The sequence below is a fragment of the Cervus canadensis genome, chromosome 8, assembly GCF_019320065.1.
Source record: "Cervus canadensis isolate Bull #8, Minnesota chromosome 8, ASM1932006v1, whole genome shotgun sequence".
In the NCBI taxonomy this organism is placed as follows: domain Eukaryota; kingdom Metazoa; phylum Chordata; class Mammalia; order Artiodactyla; family Cervidae; genus Cervus; species Cervus canadensis.
The window spans coordinates 75,498,823-75,520,974 of NC_057393.1; the positions used below are offsets into that span (position 1 = coordinate 75,498,823).

The 22,152-nt window shown below is 35.7% G+C and overlaps 1 protein-coding gene across 6 annotated transcripts in view; it reads right to left on the reverse strand.

The window, feature by feature from the left end:
- Positions 1-22,152, reverse strand: part of CABCOCO1 (ciliary associated calcium binding coiled-coil 1) — a 158,704-nt gene that overhangs the window by 83,785 nt on the left and 52,767 nt on the right. For 3 of the 6 annotated variants that reach the window (XM_043476872.1, XM_043476874.1, XM_043476875.1), the window contains one exon: positions 17,851-17,923. In XM_043476872.1, coding sequence (XP_043332807.1) covers positions 17,851-17,923 — 73 coding nt within the window. Of the gene's footprint in view, positions 1-9,778; positions 12,154-13,606; positions 14,239-16,468; positions 16,596-17,850; positions 17,924-22,152 lie in introns of those variants that run through there. The other 3 variants (XM_043476876.1, XM_043476873.1, XM_043476878.1) reach the window with 3 other exon arrangements.

Below are 22,152 nucleotides of genomic sequence, written 5' to 3' on the forward strand. Positions count from 1 at the left end.
AAAGAGTTGGACACAACTGAGCAACTTCACTTTCACTTTCATCAGTTTATTTTAATTCTCTATGTAATATTTTAAGCCACACAAAACACCGGTGTATTATAATTCAGTATTATTCAGATCTACTGTCACATTTTACTTGTTTTCATTCTTTTCTATTTCTTTCACTTTCTATCTAGAATCATTTCATTAAAAATGTTGTAATAAAAAATTAGTTTTACTCAAGTATAGATGATTTATGTTTTGATAATTTCTACTGTACAGCAAAATGATTCAGTTATACATATACATGTTCTTTTTTAATATTCTTTTGCATTATGATTTATCACAGGGTATTGAATATAGTTCCCTGTGCTATATAATAGGACATTGTTGTTTATCCATTCTCTATACAGCAGTTTGGATCTGCTATTTCCACACTCCCAATCTTTACCTTCCCTTTGGCAACCACAAGTCTTTTCTTTATGTCTGTGAGTGTGTTTCTGCTTCTTTGATAGGTTCATTTGTATCATATTTTAGATTCCACATATAAGTGATATCATAGGGTATTTGTCTCTTTCTGACTTAGTATAATAATTTCTAGGTCCATCCATATTGCTGCAGTGGCATTATTTATTTCTTTTTATGGCTGAGTAGTATTCCACTGTATATATGTATGACATCTTCTTTTATTTTTTGTTTTTCAGTATTTACAATGTTGTGTTGGTTTCTGTCATACAACATTGTAAATCAACCATAATTATACATATATCCCCTCTTTGCTAAACCCTCCACCCTCCCCCGCATCCTTCCAGGCCATAACAGAGTGCCAGACCAGGCTCCCTGTGCTACACAGCGACTTCTCACCAGCTATCTATCTTACACTTTGATAGTGTATACATGTTGATGTTACTTTCTCCATTCACTCTCTCCTTCCCCCACTGTGTCCACAAGTCCATCCTCTATATTGGCATCTCCACACCTTCCCTGCAAATAGGTTCATCAATGCCATTTTTCTAGATCCGTATATATACACGCTAATAAACTATATTTGTTTTTCTCTTTCTGATTTACTTCACTCTATATAACATGCTCTAGGTTCATTCATCTTGCTAGAACTGACTCAAATTTGTTCTTTTTAATAGCTGAGTAATATTCCATTGTATATATGTATCACATCTTCTTTACCCATTCATCTGTCAGTGGACATCTAGGTTGCTTCCATGTCCTGGCTATTGTAAAGAGTGATGCATTGAACATTGGGGTACATGGGTCATTTAGAATTGTGGTTTTCTCAGGGTATACGCCCAGCAGGGGGGTTTCTGGGTCATAAGGTAGATTTATACCTAGTTTTTAAAATGAATCTCCATATTGTTCTCCATAATGGCTATATCAGTTTACATTACTTCCAACAGTACAGGAGCTTTCCCTTTTCTCCACATTCTCCCCAGTATTTACTGTTGGTAGCTTTTTTTTTTTTTTGATGACGGCCATTCTGATTGGTGTGAGGTGATACCTCATTGTAGTTTTGATTTCCATTTCTCTAATAATTGGTGATGTTGAGCATCTTGTCATATGTTTTTGCCATCTGTATGTTCTCTTTAGGGAAATGTCTGTTTATGTCTTCTGCCCATTTTTGAGTGGGCTGTTTGTTTTCCTAATATTGAGCTGTATGAGCTGCTTATGTATTCTGGCGATTTTGTCAGTTGTTTCTTTTGCCATTATTTTCTCCCAACCTGAGGGTTGTCTTTTAATCATGTTTATTGTTTCTTTTGCTGTGCAAAAGTTTTTAAGTTTAACTAGATTCCACTTGCTTATTTTTGTTTTTATTTCCATTAGTCTATGAGGTGGGTCAAAGAAAACCTTGCTAAAATGTACTGCTTTATACACTCTTTAAGAGCTTCATGGTTTTTGGCCTAACATTTAAGTCTTTAATCCATCTTGAGTTTATTTTTGTGTATGGTGTTAGGAAGTGTTCTACTTTGATTCTTCTACTTGTAGCTCTCCAGTTTTCCCAGCACCACTTATTGAAGAGGCTCTCTTTTCCCCATTATATATTCTTGCCTCCTTTGTCAAAGATAAGGTGCCCATAGGTGTGTGGGTTAATTTCTGGGCTTTCTATCTTGTTCCATAGGTCTATATTTCTGTTTTTGTGCCAGTATCATACTGTCTTGATTACTGTAGCTTTGTAGTATAGTCTGAAGTCAGGAAAGTTGATTCCTTCAAGTCTGTTTTTCTTTATCAAGACTACTTTGGCTATTCAAGGTCTTTTGTGTTTCCATATGAATTGTGAAATTTTTTGTTCTAGTTCTGTGAAAAATACCATTGTTGTTTGACAGGGATTTCTTTGAATCTATAAATTACTTTGGGTCGTAATAATAATTTTTACAATATTGAGTCTTTCAATCCAAGAACATTGTACCACATCTTCTTTATCCATTCATCTGTTGGACACTGATGTTGTTTCAATGTCTTGGCTATTGTGAATAGTGCTACAATGAATGGTGGGGTGCATCTATCTTTTCAAATTATAGTTTTGTTTGGATATATGTCCAAGAGTGAGATTGTAAGATCTGATGGCAACTCTATTTTTAGTTTTTTGAGGAATCTCCACATTGTTTTCCATAGTGAATACACCAATTTACATTTCCACCAAAAGTGTAAGAGGGTTCCTTTTTTCCCCACACCCTCTCCAGCATTTGTTGTTTGTAGACTTTTTAACGATGGTGATTCTGACAAGTGTGAGGTGGTGCCTCATTGTAGTTTTGATTTGCATTTTCCTAATAACTGGTGATTTTGAATATTTTTTCATGTGCCTGTTGGCCATGTGTATGTCTTCTTTGGAGAAATGCCTATTTAGGTCTTCTGTTCACTTTCATTTGGGCTTTTTTCCTCTTTTCTTTTTTGTTATTGAGTTGTATGAGTTGTTTGTATGTTTTAGAAATAATGTGACTCATAAAGGGTTAATACCCCCAAAATAAAAAGACTTCATACAAGTCAGTAACAGGAAAAAAAAAAACCTGCATAAAAATGCAAACATCTTCTGCACTCAGTAGGTTGTGTTTCAATTTTGGTGATTTCCTTTGATGTGCAAAAGATTTTAAGTTCAACTAAGCCTCATTTTTGGTTTTTTGCTTTTGTTTCCTTTGCCTCATGAGACAGATCCAAAAACATATTGCTAACTCTTAATGTCAAAGAGTGTACTGCCTATGTTTTCTTCTAGGATTTTTATGCTTTCCACTCTTAAATTTGGGTATTTGGGTCTTTAATTCATTTTGACTTTATTTTTTGTATTTGATGTGAGAAAATGTTCTAATTAATTTTACATGCACCTGTCCAGTTTTCCCAACATCACTTACTGAAGAGACTGTCTTCTCCACATTGTATAATTTTGCCTCCTTTGTCATAGAGTAATTGATCATTCCTGTGTGAGTTTATTTTTGGGCTCTCTATTCTGTTCCACTGATCTAGGTATCTGTTTTTGTGTCAGTACCACACTGTTTTTGTCCCTGTAGCTTTACAGTAAGTCTTAAGGTCAAGTAGTCTCAATCATACAATTTTATTTTTCTCCTTCAACACTGTGTGAGTTGTTCTGGGACTTTTGACTCTCCATTATAGCTTTAGATTCAGTATTTTGACATTCATAAAATAAATTTTGGGGATTTAGATGATGATTGCATTAAATCTATATATAAAGTTGGGAAGAACTGATCTTCACAATATTGAGTCTTTCTACCCACACATGGAATATCACTCCATTTATTTATTTTTTTTTTTATTTCATTCTAAGAGGTTCTTGTTGTCCTCATGTAAATCTAGTATATATTTTGTCAGATTTATGGCTAAGTATTTCATTTTTTGAGTACTAATACAAAGGATAAAGTGATTTAAATTTCAAATTCCACTTGTTCTGATACATAGGAAAGAAATTGACTTTTATATATTAACTTTGTATCCTGTACTCTTTCTAGAATTACTTGTGTTTGTTTTTTATAGGATTTCTTTTTTGGTAAATTCTATCAGATTTTCTACAAAGACAGGTCCTCTGCAAACAAAGACATTTTTGTATCTTCTTTCTCAATCTGTATACCATTTATATCATTTTCTTGTCTTATTAGTTAGAACTTATAGTACAAAAGAGGGCTGGTGCACTGGGAAGACCCAGAGGGATGGGATGAGGAAGGAGGTGGGAGGGGGGATCAGGATGGGGAACACATGTAAATCCATGGCTGATTCATGTCAGTGTATGACAAAAACCACTACAGTATTGTAAAGTAATTAGCCTCCAACTAATTGGAGGCTAAAAATAAATGAAAAAAAAGGAAAAAAAAGGAGATATCCCTGCCTTGTAGTACACTTTATCTTAGTGGAAAGCTTTGAGTTTCTAACTTAATGATGTTTGTTGTTCAGTTGCTAAATTGTGGTTGACTCTTTGCGACCCCATGGACTGCAGCACACCAGGCTTCCCTGTCTTTCACTATCCCCTGGAGTTTGCTCAAACTCATGACCATTGAGTCAATGATATCATCCAGCCATCTCATCTTCTGTTGCCCCCTTCTCCTCCTGTCCTCAATATTTCCTGGTGTCAGGGTCTCTTCCAATGAGTCAGTCTTTGCATCAGGTGGCCAAAGCGTTGGAGCTTCAGCTTCAGCATCAGTCCTTCCAATGAATATTTAGAGTTGATTTCCTTTGGATTGAATGGCTTAATGTTGTTAGCTATAGGTTTTTGATATTTGTTATCAAATGAGGGAGTTCCCTTCTATTTCTAGTATGCTGAGTTTTTATATCAAATGGGTATCAAATTTTATGTAATGCATTTTCTGAATCTATTTATTATGACCATGTGATTTTTCTTTTTTCAGCTTGTCTTGAAGTATTATAGTAATTGATTTTTGAATGTTGAATAAGCCTTGTATACCTGGGATAAATCACACTTGGTCATGGTGAATACATGGCTAGATGAGATTTGCTAAATTTTCGTTGAATACCTCTGCATCTATGTTCATGAGAGATATTAGTCTACAGTTTTCTTTTGTTGTAATGTCTTTGTCTAATTTTAGTACTTTGGTAATGCTGGCCTCATAGAATCAGTCAGGAAGTATTCCCTCTACTTCTGTCTTCTGCAAGAGATTGTAGAGAACTGGTATGATTTCTTCCTTATTTGTTTGTTACAATTCACAAGTGAGCCCATCTAAGCCATGTGTCTTGTCTTTTGGAAGATTACTAATTATTTACTTTCTTTAATAGACATAGGCTTATTTATTTGTTCACATCATGTTTCTTCTTTTGTGAGTTTTGGCAAACTTTTGTCTTTCAAGTAACTGGTCCATTTCATCTATGTTATCAAATTTGTGGGCAGAGAATTGTTCACAGTATTCCTTTATTATCCTTTTAATGTCAGGGAGGGCTTCCCTGGTGGCTCAGATGGTAAAGCGTCTGCCTGTAATGCTGGAGACTCAGGTTCAATCCCTGGGTCAGGAAGATCCCCTGGAGAAGGAAATGGCAACCCACTCCAGTACTCTTGCCTGGAAAATTCTTTGGACTGAGGAGCCTGGTAGGCTACAGTCCATGGGGTTGCAGAGTCAGACACGACTGAGCACAATGTCCATAGGGATGTAGTAATGTCCCCTCCTTCATTGCTGATAGCAGTAATTTGTGTCCTCCTGCTTTTTTCTTAATTAGCTTAGCTGAGGCTTATCAATTCCATTGATCTTTTCAAAGAATCAGTTTTTGATTTCACTTATTTTCTCTATTGATTTCCCATTTTCAATTTCATTGATTTCTGCTCTAGTTCTTTAGGAGCAGGCTATTTCTCCTTCAGTTACTCTGTATTCCATTTGCTCTTATTTTTCTAGTTTCCTAACATGGAAATTTAGATTACTGATTTTAGATCTTTCTTGTTTTCCAATATATACATTCGATGCTATAAATTTCCCTCTAAGCACTGCTTTTGCTGTATCCCATAAATTTTGATTAGCTGTGTTTTTTTAATTTAGCTCAAAATACTTTCAAGTTTCTCATGAGATGCCTTATCTGAGCCAGTGTTATTAGAAGTGTGTTTACTTACTGCGAATTGTTGGATTTTTCAGTTACTTTTCTGTTATTGATTTCTAGTTTAATTTCATTGTGATCTGCGAGCAGACATTTATGATTTCTGTTCTTTTAAATTTGTTAAGGTGTGTTTTATGGTATAGAATGTGGTCTATTTTGGTGAATGCTCCTTGTGAGCTTGAAAAGAATGTGTACTCTTCTATTGTTGGATAAGTAGTCCATAGATGTCAATTATATTCAGTTGACTGATAGTGTTGTTGAGTCCTACGATGTCTTTAACAGATTTTCTGCCAGCTAGATCTATGTACTTATGAATAGAGGGGTGCTGAACTTTCCAACTACGATAGAGGATTTGTCCATTTTTATTTGTAATTCTATCAGTTTTTGCCTCACACAGTTTGATACCCTATTGTTAAGTCACATATGTTAAGAACTGTCATGTTTTCTTGGAGAATCAACCCTTTTATCACTCTGTGATGTCCTCTTCATGTCTGTGTTGAGGAAGCTAGTGAAGTAGTCTTGTTCAGGCTTCACAGGTGGCACTAAGTCTCTCTCCCTGACTGGACAATGACCTTAAAACTGGCTGCATGCCAAACTGCTTTTCCATCTTGAGTTTACTTTTGTGTATGGTGTCAAAGAATGTTCTAATTTCATTTTTTTTACACATAGCTGTCCAGTTTTTCCAGCATCATCTACTGAAGATTGTCTTTCCTCTATTGTATAGTCTTGCCTCCTTTGTCATAGACTAACTGACAGAGGCATTTGGTTTTATTTCTGGGCTTTCTATTCTGTTCCATTGACCTGTATTTCTTTGTGCATGTGTGTGTGTTAATACTATTTTGATAAATGTAGCTTTGTAGTACAGTCTGAAGTAAAAGAGTCTGATTCCTCCAGCTCCATTTTTCTTTCTCAGGATTGCTTTTTGGCTATTTGGGGTCTTTTGTGTTTCCATAGTAATTGTAAAAATTTTTGCTCTAATTTTGAGAAAAATGCCATTGAATCTGTAAGACTGCCTTGGATAGTAGTCATTTTGACAATTGATTCTTCCAATTCAAGAACATGGTATATTTTTCCATCTCTTTGTATTATGTTTCTTTCATCAGCATCTTATAATATGCAGAGTACAAGTCTTTTGTATCCGTAGGTAGGTTTATTCCTAGGAATTTTATTCTTTCTGATGCTATGGTTAAATGGGACTGTTTCTCTGATTTCTCTTTCTGATCGTTCATTCTTACTGTATAGGAATGCAGGGATAGATAATTGTCAGTGTACAGAAATGCAACAGATTTCTATGTGTTAATTTTGTGTCCTACAACTTTACTGAATTCATTTGGAGTAGTTTTCCAGTAACATCTTTAGGGTTTTCTATGTATAGTATCATGTCATCAGCAAATAGTGACAGTTTTATTTCTTATTTTGCAATCTGGATTCCTTCTGTTTCTTTTTCTTTTCTGATTGCTGTGGCCAGGGCTTCCAAAACTATGTTGAATAAAAGTGGTGAAAGTGGACATCCTTGTCTTGTTTCTGCTCTTAAAGGAAGTGCTTTCAGCTTTCCACCATTGAGTACAGTATCAGCTGTAGGTTTGTCATGTGTGTATGTGTGTGTTAGTTGCTCAGTCGTGTCCAACTCTTTGTGACCCCGTGAACTGTACCCCACCAGGCTCCCCTGTCCATGGAATTCTCCAGGCAAGAATACTGGAGTGGGTTGCTATTCCCTTTTTTAGGGGATCTTCCCAACCCAGGGATCTAACCTGGGCTTCCTGCATTGCAGGTGAATTCTTTACCATCTGAGTCACCAGCTTTGCCCACAGGTTTGTCATATATGGCCTTCATTATGTTGAGGTGTGCTCCCTATATGCCCAGTTTCTAGAGAGTTTTTATCATAAACTGGTGTTGAATTTTGTCAAAAGCTTTTTCTGGATTTACTGAGACAATCATATTGTTTTAAAGACAATCTTTTTTTTCACGCATTTAAACCATTAAATTTAAATTAAATTTGGCATTAAATTTGATATGGCTGAATTAATACATACCATATTTGTTTCTGCTTTTTATTTGTTGCCCTTGTATTTTGTTCTTAATTTTGTCTTTCACTCTTTCCTTACCTTTCCGTTTTTAATTGAAAATTCTATATAATTACATTTTGTTTCCATTTCTTAGCATATTACTTTTTTAGTGATGTTCTCTAGTTTTTAATATCCACTTACAGCCAATCCAAGTCCAATTTTAAATATTAATAATAGTATACTGCTTCAAGGGTAGTGTAAGGGCCTTATAAAAACAAAAATAAACCTATTCCTTCTCTGTTGTCCCTTATATCCATCATGAAATTCATGTCACTTATAGATAAGCATATATATATATATAATCAAATGCATTATTATTATTTAAACAAATTTTACTGTTAGATAAATTAAGAAAAAAGAAAATAAAAAGTTCTTATTTTACCTTCATTTATTCCCTCTTTGATGCACTTCTTTACTTTATGCAGATCTAAGATTATGACCTATATTATTTCACCTCTTTAAAATAACTTTCTTCTAACATTTCTTGCAAGCCAGGTCTACTGGCAACAAATTCCCTCAGGACTATTTGTTTGAGAAAGCCTTCCTTTTTCACTTCTTAAGGATAATTTCACAATGTTGATAGGTTGGTAGCTTTTTTTCTTTCAACACTAAACACTTCACTCATTTCTTACTTGTATGGTTTCAGAGAAATTGAAAGTAATTCTTATACTGGTTCCTACAGGTTGAGTTGTTTCCCCCCTCCCCCACTCCTTTCAGAATTTTTCTTTATCTTTGATTTTACATAGTTTAAAAATTACATGCCTAGGTATAATTTTTTGGCATTTATCATCTTTGGGGTTCTCTGACCTCCCAGGATGTAGGGAAATTCATCTGGGGAAAATTTCATTCATTATTGAATGAATATTTCAAATATTTCTTCTGTTCCTTTCTCTCCTTCTACTCCTGCTTTTCCCACTATATGTATGTTATACCTTTTGTAGTTGTCCTGTAGACCTTGGATATAGTCTGTTCCATTTTTATTTTTTCTCTTTCAGTGTTTGTTTTCTTTGGTTTTTGGTTTGAGGATTCTTTTGATAATATCCTCTAGCTCAGAGATTCTTTCCTCAGTTGTTTCCAGATTACCAATAAGCTCATCAAAAGTATTCCTCTTTTCTTTTATAGTATTTTAGTATGAAGTATATAATCAACCAAATATTGAAGAAGGATAACAATAAGAAGGCACTGGCATAGTAGATATCAAGAAATTATTTAATGGTATGGTAATTAAAGCAGGGGGATATTCTGACAGGAATTCACAAATAAACCAATGGGATTACTGTTCAAAATGAGTCAAACTGAGCATTAAGAATAGTAATTAATATGGATCAAACAAAACAAAAACAAAACAAAATCAAATCTATTTCAGTTTCCTATTCTTGCTACAACAAATTACCACAAACAGTGGCTTAAATTAACACACATTTATTTTACAGTTCTAGAAGTCAGAAGTCCTCAACTTAATGTGTTGAAGAGGTTTCATTCAGTTCAGAGACTCTACAGGAGAATCTGTTTCCTTGCCTTATTCAGCTCCTAGCTGCTGCTGCTGCTAAGTCACATCAGCCGTATCCAACTCTGTGCGACCCCATAGACGGCAGCCCACCAGGCTCTCCTGTCCCTGGGATTCTCCAGGCAAGAAAACTGGAGTGGGTTGCCATTTCCTTCTCCAATACATGGACGTGAAAAGTGAAAGTGAAGTCTCTCAGTCGTGTCCAACTCTTCGTGACCCCATGGACTGTAGCCAACCAGGCTCCTCCGTCCATGGGATTTTCCAGGCAAGAGTACGGGAGTGGGTTGTCATTGCCTTCTCTATCAGTTCCTAGAGGGCACATGAATTCCTTGGCTCCTTGCCTCTTCCTCCATCTTCAAAGCCAACAATGTAGAATATTCAAATATCTCCCCTTTTCACCTGACTCTCTCTTTCCTCTCTTTTCCTCTTAGGAGGAACATGATTACATTGAGCCAACTTGGATAATCCTCCCATCTCAAAGCCTTCAGCTTAATCATATCTGCAAAACCTCTTTCACATGTAAGATTACATATAGACGGGTTCCAGGAATTGGTATGTAGGTATCTTGAAATGATGGGAGGGAAATTAATTATTCAGTCTACCATCATCTCTTTTGAAGTATACTAAAAATTCAATGTATTATTTTAAAAACTATTAGAGAAAGGGAGAGAATAAGAAACCTATTCTGTCTTTTCCATATGAACTGTATCTCACTGTAATCAAATAATTGAAGAGTGAAAGTTTCTGTTTCTAGAAATATTGAGCTCATAAATTAAGAAAGAATGACAAAATATTAAAAGAGAAAAAGAAAATGGAAAGAAAACCAGACACTGTTTGTGTCTTAATAAGACTGTACAAAACCACCTTCAAATCATTCTTGCTAAACATCTGAAGTGAAATTTAGTTAGCCTTCCAACACTAACTGTGTTCTGGAAATAAGGAAGAGATACCACAAAAATGCAGTCAAATTTAGGTAAAATTTAGTCAAATGTCAGTAAATTCTATAGGATAGAAGATCTAAAGTCTTCAACAAATAAAGTGCTCAATTTTCTTTGTATTATTCTTGCACATTTTGTTAGGTTCATTCCTACATATTTTATGGTTTTCATTATTACCAATGTGATCCTTTTCTTCGAGGCTATTATGAAAATACAGGAAAATAGTCTTTTCTTAATGATGGTTTCTTACCATACCATTTGCAAACAATGACAGCTTTGTATCTTGTTTTTCAACACCTTCCTTTTTATTCTAATTTGACTTCTTTTTTGTTTTATCAAATTGTTGAGGAACTAAAAATCCAATGTTGGGTAAAAATAATCAGCTTTGCCTTGTTCCTTGTTCCTTGGGTATTTTAATGGTTTCATTAAGACATTTTAGAGAGATTTCAGTTTTTGGTATATTCTATGAGTTGAGTGTAAACCTACATTATGGACTAACTAGAGTCTTTTTAAAATGAGAAATGGATATTTATCAAATGTTTTACTGTATCTATTGAGATCATCATTTGTTTTTTTCTTCCTGTAATCTGATAATGTACTGAATTACATTAATAGATATCCCAGTGTTAAACCATCCTTCCATATCTGGAATAAACACTATCTGAACATCTAATCCTTTGCCATATTTCACTTCATAATATTTTAGTTAAGATTAATGCATCTATAATATTTTCATAAGTGTGATTACCTACAATTTTGTGTTATTCTTTTCTATTTCTGATTATAATTCGTTACTGATTCACAGGATAAATTTAAAGCTTTCTCAAGATTATACTAACTTCAGAGAATGAGTTGAAAGCATTCCATCTCCTTCTATGCTCTATAATAACTTATATAAAAGGGAATTATTTACTCTTAGAAATTTTGGCACATGTCCATCCCAAACTCCCTAATTATCCGGACACCCAACAAGGACCTACAATATAGCACCTTCTCAATGTTATGTGGCAGCCTAGATGGGAAGGGAGTTTGGGGAGAATCCCTTTGCTGTTCCCCTGAAACTATCACAACATTATTTGCTAATTGGCTATATCCCAAGACAAAATAAAAGTAAAAAAAATTTTTGGTAGAACTAGCCTATAAAACCTACATCTGATGGCATTTTTATGTGTTGAGTGTTCAATATTTTATAGGTTTAACATTCTATTAAGATTTTCTACACTCTCAAGTAAATTTGTATTTCTCAAGTAAAATTTACTGTTCCCTGAATATTGCTTTTTCTGGATTTTCAAGCCTATCAACAGAAAATTGATAGTTTATAAACATTTTCAAATCTCATTTTAAATAAACAAGATCTCTATCGGTTCATTTGTCAAGAAAACAATAAACTTTCAAACTTTTGTGAGACTATTAATCAGAGTTTAGATCTTCTACCATTTGCTCTATCAACTCTGTTCCTTAGCTATCATTTGATCTGTTCAGAGTTTCATGCATCTCTTATAATTTTATTTTCCTCAAATACTTGTTGATTTTGTGCTGCCAGCTGACCTTCACATTAGATGATCCTTGCTCATTTGTCTGTGGATGTCTGGTTTGCCAACCTTGCCTTTAGACACTGTAGGGGAGGCATAAAGAATGATGGTTAGGTAGATGAGGCAGTAACTTACATTCAGGGTGTACTCACTGTCACTTCTGAACATCAATGGCCAACTTCAGAACTGCCCTCCTCTTTAGTGTCAACACCCATAATAGTTTCTTTAGCACTGAAATGAATGCCACAGAATCCCAGTGTCCTGTACAAGCAGCAGAAAGTAAATGGGCTAAATGGTGTAGCTGCTCTACTTGCTTTCATCAGGTCAGTTCAGTTCAGTCACTCAGTCATGTCCAACTCTTCATGAGCCCATGGACTGCAGCACACCAGGCTTCCCTGTTCATCACCAACTCCCGGAGCTTACTCAAACTCATGTCCGTTGAGTCGGTGATGTAATCCAACCATCTCATCCTATGTTGTCCCCTTCTCCTCGTGCCGTCAATCTTTCCCAGCATCAGGGTCTTTTCCAATGAGTCAGTTCTTTGCATCAGGTGGACAAAGTACTGGAGTTTCAGCTTCAGCATCAGTCCTTCCAATGAATATTCAGGACTCATTTCCTTTAGGATGGACTGGTTTGATCTCCTTGCAGTCCAAGGGACTCTCAAGAGTCTTCTCCAACACCACAGTTCAAAAGCATCAATTCTTCGACGCTCAGCTTTCTTTATAGTCCAACTCTTATATCCATACGTGACTACTGGAAAAACCATAGCTTTGACTAGACGGACCTTTGCTGGCAAAGTAGTGTCTCTCCTTTTTAATATGCTCTCTAGGTTAGTCATAACTTTTCTTCCAAGGAGCAAGCGTCATTTAATTTCCTGGATGCAGTCACCATCTGCAGTGATTTTGGAGCCACCCAAAATAGAGTCTCTCACTGTTTCCACTCTTTCCCCATCTATTTCCCATGAAGTGATGGGACCAGATGCCATGATCTTAGTTTTCTGAATGTTGAGCTTTAAGCCAACTTTTTCACTCTCCTCTTGCACTTTTATCAAGAGGCTCTTTAGTTCTTCTTTGCTTTCTGCCATAGGGTGGTGTCATCTGCATATCTGAGGTTTTTGATATTTCTTTTGGCAATCTTGATTCCAGCTTGTGCTTCATCCAGCCCAGCATTTCTCATGATGTATTCTGCATATAAGCTAAATAAGCAGGGTGACAATATATAGCCTTGATGTACTCCTTCCCTGATTTGAAACCAGTCTGCTGTTCCATGTCCAGTTCTAACTGTTGCTTCTTGACCTGCATACAGATTTCTCAGGAGGCAGGTAAGGTGGTCTAGTATTCCCATCTCTTTAAGAATTTTCCAGTTTGTTGTGATCCACACAAAGGCTTTGGCATAGTTAATAAAGCAGAAGTAGATATTTTTCTGGAACTCTCTTGCTTTTTCAATGATCCAACGGATGTTGGCAATTTGATCTCTGGTTCCTCTGCCTTTTTTAAATCCAGCTTGAACATCTGGAAGTTCATGGTTCACGTACTATCGAAGCCTGGCTTGGAGAATTTTGAGCATTACTTTGCTAGCATGTGAGATGACTGCAATTGTGTGGTAGTTTGAGCATTCTTTGGCCGTGCATTTCTTTGGGATTGGAATGAAAACTGACCTGAAAGTAATGCTTTCATCATTTTCCCTCTCAAAGTTTCTCTCATTTCTGTATCTACTTAGGATGCCTAAAGAAATGTAGCATTACCTCTGTAGCATCTTTTCAGTACATATGGGGCTACAGTTTCATCTAATCAATAATATATCATTGATGTCATCAAACCTCTTATCTATAGCATTCTGAATTTTGAAAATTTTGGTCTTTTATAGGATTTTGGATGCAAGAGGAATTGTACATGTGTGCTTAGTTCATTCTTTTGATAAAACCACTCTTCCCTTTGGAAAAGTTCTTCCTGCTTCTTTGGGGCTCTATTCATGTTCTTTCACCCATTCAGTATGGTCAACTTGGGTCTTCTAATAATATCACTCCTCTGGCCACAGTGACTAACTGAGAGCAGACATATAACGCAAACACAGAAAATAATACTGGGAGGAGGAGTGTCTCTTTCTTTTGGAGGTGCTAAACTGGAGCTGCCTCTTTTCATGCCCACCACCAGCTGGAGGAAGTCAGACTGCAATAGAAAGGAACGAGGCCCTTCAGAAAAAAGAAATGAAAAAAGTCTGGGGGAGATGAGAGACTGAACCACATGCACGCATATACAGATCCACATGTACATACACACTCAGTAACATGGTTGACTATGAGATCCACTTGGTTTTAGTCTGGCTTTCACCTCTGCATTTACCTGTTAGTGACTTCCCTGGGAGTTCAGTTGGTAAAGAATCTGCCTGCAATGCAGGAGACCCAGGGTTCAATCCTTGGGTTGGGAAGATCCCCTGGTGAAGTGAATGTCAACCTACTTCAGTATCCTTGCCTGGAGAATTCCATGGACAGAGAAGCCTGGTGTGCTGCAGTCCATGGGGTCCCAAATGTTGGACATGACTGAGTGACTAAGCACACAAGCACATGACCTAATAAGATATCTTCTCCTTTTTTTAATTAATTGAACTATTTTGAGTGGAATTTCTTTCGCCTGCACCAGAAAAATATACTTTCTGGCTAACTCATTCACAGCCTTTAGATTTCCTCTTAGACTTCATTTGTTAATGGAAGCCACCCTATATTGTAATTACTTAATCATCTCTCTCCTCTCATTTGACAATAAACTCCATGAGGACAAGGATCGTTGCTTGTCACTGTGTATCCCTGGAACTTTTGTACAAGACCTAGAGCATAATAGGAACTGGATCACATCAACATGTGGAATAATGAATAAATGTTGTAACTGTATCATCTCATTTTAGTAGATGCCCAGCAGTAGACACCTGGTTAGAACCATGTATTTGGGTATCTGCTGTAAGTTTTTGATCATCATCATTGCTACTATCCAGTAGGGTTCTTTGTGTACAAGTATTCCCTGTTTCTCCTAGTTTTCAGGTAACAAAAGCAAAGGACATAGCAGTTTCCAGGTTTCTGGGTGGGCCCTCAAGGCCATAGAAAATATACACTCCTTAAGGCAGGAGTCCCAAATCTCTGGGATCTAATGCCTGATGATTTGAGGTGGAGCCCAGAAACAACGTGTACAATAAATGTAATATACTCGAATCATCCTGAAACCATGCCCCTCAACCTGGTCCATGGAAAAACTGTCTTCCACAAAACCAGTCCCTAGTGCCATAAAGGTTGGGGACTGCTGCCTTAAGGAGATTCTGGTTCCCTTATAGTTGTTATGTCTGTGGATCTGTATCTAATCGTATTGCCAAAACAATAGACTTGGAGAGTTCTTGGCTTGGGTGATTAAAAGGAAATTCTCATCTCTATAAATAAAGTGTCACACAATACTTCATCCTCTAAGATGGCTACAACTATAGGTATCTATCTGCTGCCTGTGTTCTCTGCTCCATTCTGTCATTATTCTAGCTCATTCTAGTTGTTTACAACCTTTTTCATCATATATTTATATGCAAACTACTGAATGAACTATAAAACATGCTGCTTATAGAACTATATATATTATATTTCTAGATTATGAAAAATCTCAGGTCAAGAATAATGAATTACCAAAAATGTGCCTCTATGACTTAATACGAAATTTCTTAAAAAAGGTGAGTAGAAATAGCTAGAAACAATTGCTAAAATCAAAAATACAAATTCAATTTTCTTTAAAACCCAAGAAAAGATTTGAGTATGATTTATTTATGTTCTCTATTAATAATTAAAATTAACATTTAGCAATTATTCTTAGAGGTGATTTATGTGTTTTGTTATAATCATCTATCCATAACTAAGAAACAAACTAAATTTCATCAGTGTTACTTAACTTGAATGCTTGCCTGAGATTTAAATTTGGAACACTTATATGGCTGTTGTATGGCCCTTGGTTGGTTCCAGAGCCCTGAGGTCAGCATGAATAATTACATTATTGGACCAGGCCTCTATGAAAGGTTGTTAATTTAAAAAAGGTATTTGCATCAAACGTTACCAGAAACTTCTTAAGTGCTATAAAATAATCATAGTATAACATTTGCTTTGGTTAATCCTTTAAAATTATATGAATGATCTAATTTTTGAAGACCCAACATCCTTTCCTTAAGGAATTTTTTTACAGCTCTGGTCAACTTGGGGAAAATACAAAAGACAATAGAAAATAAATGTTTCAATCCTTGTCTACTTTCTCCATTTTTTCTTTCCATAAGCATAAATGTCACCTAAATATAACCTTACAACAGAGAAGAAAGGCACGGTTGTGTAATTAACAAAGGGAAAGGAAGTTCTTCATGAAAATTTTCTTTCTTCATGATTCTAAATATCTGTGTATGCTGCTGTTGAAGCCACTACCATTTTCCCAAAGTTTTGCTGAGTAGATAAGATAGGGTTGTATGCCAAACAGATGATTATTACAATGCTGTCATTCTATATGATGTAATTCTGAAATGGAAATGTTTTCAGTGAAACTATTGTCAAGTGACACCTAATTTAAGATACAGAATGAGGAGACTGCAAAGAAGAAATTTTAAGGAAAGTCAAAAGCAAAAAGGGTTCCTTGTTTTCCTTCAGCTCATTTAAAAGGCCAACAGTAGAACAAGTACCCAAATGGATAGTGAGACACCATGACTCAGGTCAGCAATTTATAAACTGCAGAATAACACTACTAGGGAAGACCAAATGGCTGGCATATTGCATCTGCGTCTTAATATCAGGAAAATTATAAAGATAATGTAAATATCCCCTTATTCACTTTATTTCTGACCATGACCATTCCTGTCTCCTAGTTTTCTAGTTGAGAATCTAAAGAGCACTTTTTATGGCATCTATAGAGTCGGATCTGACTGAGCAACTGTAAGTACAGCACCGCCTTCATAAGATGTTCTCTTGTTATGGATTCATTTCTAGTAATTATGAATATGTGATTATATGTAAGAGTGTTCAAAAATATCTTTAGGTAAATCATTTCTTGTAGAACTGCTATTATATGCACTGTTACTGAATCACTTATGTAGTATTAAGAGGCACTGCTATGTGCCCTGCATTATACTATATGTTGCATAGTAAAACAGCACATGATTCTTAGCTTCAAGGAATACAGTTGGATTATGTCAATTATATCAATCCTTGGGAAACAATTAGAAAACCATATAATGTGATGTAAATGTACATGCTTATTGGTGTGCTAAGAGTAGCCAATATTCAGCAGAAAGAGATAAATTGGAATAAAATAATAGAATGTGATTAAAGAGTTTGTCTAAACCCTTCCTTTGAGATGCGATGTAATTAAGGAAGGTTTGCTTCATTGAGAAAGTGGGATTTGAATTAGGCCTTAAACAATGAGTACACTGAAAATAAATGTGAAATTAGAGGAGATTTAACTGAATTAATTTATCTCACTTTTCCTGATTTTATTTGTATGAAGACACACATACTCTATCCAACTGAGCTTTGTCAAATAATCCATAAATACATAAAGTATATGTGATTAACAATGCTTTTAATGCCAAAAGACAGCTTATTTTCTTAATCCAAAGCTCACTTTGTGTAATTATTCTTTTTACAAACTACTAGTTGGTTATATTAACACTTGAGTAATCTTGACAAGAAGTTGCTTTAAGCAGTTAAAGATCCAGATGCTGATCAGCATGCATTAAGTGATTCAGCTTAATTGGTTCCATCTAGATAAATTACTTACCTCAGTTCCTATCACAATTTCTTCCCTGGCAGAGAAGAACAGAAACTCATACAGCTTGTAGTGCTGAAATAAGCTGAAACACAAAATAAATGTGGAAAACTGATAAATTTATTTCAGGGAAAAAAGCAAATTTATAAGAATATTTAATACAGGAAAGTTAACTGCATTGACCAAGCTAAAGATATTAAACACTAATATGGTATCAGTCACCTCCACTACTTCAAAATATGTTGCCCAGAAATGCTAAGAAATGTAAAGGCTTATTTTCTGATACACTGACAATATAACAGTACCTAAATTAGTATCAGTAAACTAATCTGTGATGAATGGATAGGTTTGGGGTAGATTTCATCTTGATTTTTCTTGGCTCACAACCAAATAATGCAATGCACCTAAACACCAACCTTCATATTCTTTTTCATGTTTTGTTCCAAACTGGAATCAATTTCCTCTCATATGAATAGCACTGAATTCTAAGGCTACTTCCATATCAATTATACCTCTCATGGTCTCAAACTGTTTCAAGATTAATCTCTAATAACACCTGAAAAATGATGTAATGTTAACTGAACTACTTTTTAGAAGATGTCTGATTTTCTTAAAGAATATTCGATTACACATCAAAGGCACGAATTAACTTAAGAAAGATAATTTCTTTAGCTCCTACCCTAAAGACTAGGTGGTCAGTGCATAAAAACTATAAAGAGATAAAAGACAGGAGTTTCTTAAAATATATGCATTTCTAGTAAGGTTAAAGATCTCAGCAATGTGTTACTGAGAGTTAAAAATTTACTGAAAGGTTGACTTCTAATATCCTGTTTGTGATAATATTTGAATTTTTCTAATTCTCTTCCTGCTGGTTGGGAAAATTAATAGACTCATAATACAGTGAAATGCCGAAGAACAAAAAATTGTCTTAGTGGTTTCTCTTTCACTCTGGTGCCTTTTGCTATTTAAGAAAATTGATTTTAATATAACTGAGAAATTAACATTTGCAAAATGTAGCTACAGAGCATGTATAATAATGGCTTCTCCTGTATGCTGTAATGGATCAAAGTTTCAATTCATTTGAAATCAATGAAGAAATCCTCAGGCAGCTGGGTCTCTCTGAGTTATATTAGCAGTTGATCTCACTACTAACACAATCCATTTAAAAAGTGATGTGTGTGCAGATCAGTCATGTTTTTTTTTCTTTTTTACTACATTCAAATTAGTCATCAACATTCAGAAAACTAACTTAGATTTTGACATTACTTTGATTTGTTGGCTAGAAAATACATTAAGATTAGTGACATCTGATGGTCCAATGAAGCAAAATACATTCAAACCCACCTTCCCTTACATTGGTTACCTAGAAAAAGCTTTAAGATTAAAACTATTACATTGTCAATAACTGACTCTGAGTAGAAAAATAAGACTGTAGAGTATTTTGGAAAGAGCTTGGCTTCTTTTCAGTTAACTGGTAATAAAACTTTCTTTTCCCCATCTTGTGTCACTCAATGAAGTCAATTCATAAACCTTCCTTCCTGCAATTTTATAATCTTTCCACTTTATTCTCCTTATTGCATATAGTTATTAGATTAGTATTAGTTGCTCAGCTGTGTCCAACTCTTTGTGACCCCACAGACTGCAGCCCACCAGGCTCCCCTGTCCATGGAATTCTCCAGGCAAGAATACTAGAGTGGGTTGCCATTCCCTTCTCTAGGGGATCTTCCAGATCCAGGGATTGAACTTGGGTCTCCCTCATTACAGGCGGATTCTGAACCACCAGGGAAGTCATTATTAGATACTCCCATACTAAAAGAGAAGTTCACTTCTTACACTGAAAATAAAATGCATGACTTGGCTGCAGTGGTCAAAGAGGCGAAGCTGGGAAGGTCAGGGCTACACAGTGAGACAGGCAAGGAGAGGGGCCACCTAAGGGAGGCACTGACTCAGCTGCTGGTCAGGTCACCCCCAGAGCCTTGACCCACCACAGCTGGGTCCTCTCACTTTACCAAGGAGACTTACATGGGAACAAAGTATCACTTCTGAAATGGGAATATATTTTTTACCTCTACCTTTGAACTTCCAGTTGACTCAAATCCCTAGATTATTTTGTCAAACATCTGTCTTAGTCTTAAATCAAAAGGAGAGGACTCAGAATAAAAATGGGTCAAGGTACCTGACTCCACAGCAGGAAGTGCACGTGTGCAAAGAGGGACAGTGTTGCTTTTCTTATATTGGGTATATGTCTGTGCACATTACCTTCACCTGATTTCTACAGAATACATAGAATACACAATGACAGAAGTGTCCTTGAAGCCGATAGATATCTCAATGATGTCTTATGTTAAAAAGCTATGTATATATTACTCAGATTACTCAGTACTCATAGCAATGTTGGGAAGGAATTTTGGTATTCATTTTTAAATTCATAAACCACCTTATATTGATAAAGTATATGGTGTAGACTTATTAAGAGCATCAAATGAAATCTCAATTTTATTGTCAGTTAAGTTTCATGTGCAATAAGTCATGTTATAAAAAGCACTCTCCCAAAATTGACTAGGGCTATCACTGGTTGATTAAACTTAATTATCAGGCTAAAATGAAACATGTTTTTTTTAATTAACTAATTTATTATTTTACTTTACAATATTGTATTGGTTTTGCCATACATTGACTTGAATCCTCCATGGGTGTTCATGTGTTCCCCATCCTGAATCCCCCTCCCACCTCCCTTCCCATCCCATCCCTTTGGGTCATCCCAGTGCACCAGCCCTGAGCACCCTGTCTCATGCATTGAACCTGGACTGGTGATTCGTTTCACATATGATAATTTACATGTTTCAATGCCGTTCTCCCATATCATCCCACCCTCGCCCTCTCCCACAGAGTCCAAAAGACTGTTCAATACATCTGTGTCTCTTTTGCTATCTCGCATACAGGGTTATCATTACCATCTTTCTAAATTCCATATATATGCATTAGTATACTGTATTGGTGTTTTTCTTTCTGGCTTACTGCACTCTGTATAATAGGCTCCAGTTTCATCCACCTCATTAGAACTAACTCAAATGTATTCTTTTTAATGGCTGAGTAATATTCTATTGTGTATATGTACCATAGCTTTCTTATCCATTCATCTGCTGATGGGTGTCTAGGTTGCTTCCATGTCCTGGCTATTATAAACAGTGCCACAATGAACATTGGGGTACATGTGTCTCTTTCAGTTCTGGTTTCCTCAGTGTGTATGCCCAGCAGTGGGATTGCTGGGTCATATGGCAGTTCTATTTCCAGTTTTTTAAGGAATCTCCACACTGTTCTCCATAGTGACTGTACTAGTCTGCATTCCCACCAACAGTGTAAGATGGTTCCCTTTTCTCCACACCCTCTCCAGCATTTATTGCTTGTAGACTTTGGGATAGCAGCCATTCTGACTGGTGTGAAGTGGTACCTCATTGTGGTTTTGATTTGCATGTCTCTGATAATGAGTGATGTTGAGCATCTTTTCATGTGTTTGTTAGCCATCTGTATGTCTTCTTTGGAGAAATGTCTGTTTAGTTCTTTGGCCCACTTTTTGACAAACCCTCAGCAAACATTATCCTCAATGGTGAAAACTGAAAGCATTTCCCCTCTCACCACTACTATTCAACATAGTTTTGGAAGTTTTAGCCACAGCAATCAGAGCAGAAAAGGAAATAAAAGGAATCCAGATTGGAAAAGAAGAAGTAAAACTCTGACTGTTTGCAGATGACATGATCCTCTATAGAGAAATCCCTAAAGACTCCACCAGAAAATTACTAGAGCTAATCAAGGAATATAGTAAAGTTGCAGGATATAAAATTAACACACAGAAATCCTTTGCATTCCTATACACTAACAATGAGAAAACAGAAAGAGAAATTAAGGAAATAGTTCCATTCACCACTGCAACAACAACAACAAAATAAAATACTTAGGAATATATCTACCTAAAGAAACAAAAGACCTATATATAGAAAACTATAAAACACTGGTGAAAGAAATCAAAGAGGACACAAATAGATGGAGAAATATACCATGTTCATTGATCAGAAGAATCAATATTGTGAAAATGAGTATACTATCCAAAGCAATCTATAGATTCAGTGCAATCCCCATCAGGCTACCAATGGTATTTTCAGAGAAGTAGAACAAATAATTTCACAATTTGTATGGAAATAAAAAAAAAAAAAAAAAAACAAACAACACCAAAAACAAAAACAAAAAACCCTCAAATAGCTAAAGCAATCTTGAGAAAGAAGAGTGGAACTGGAGGAATCAACCTGCCTGACTTCA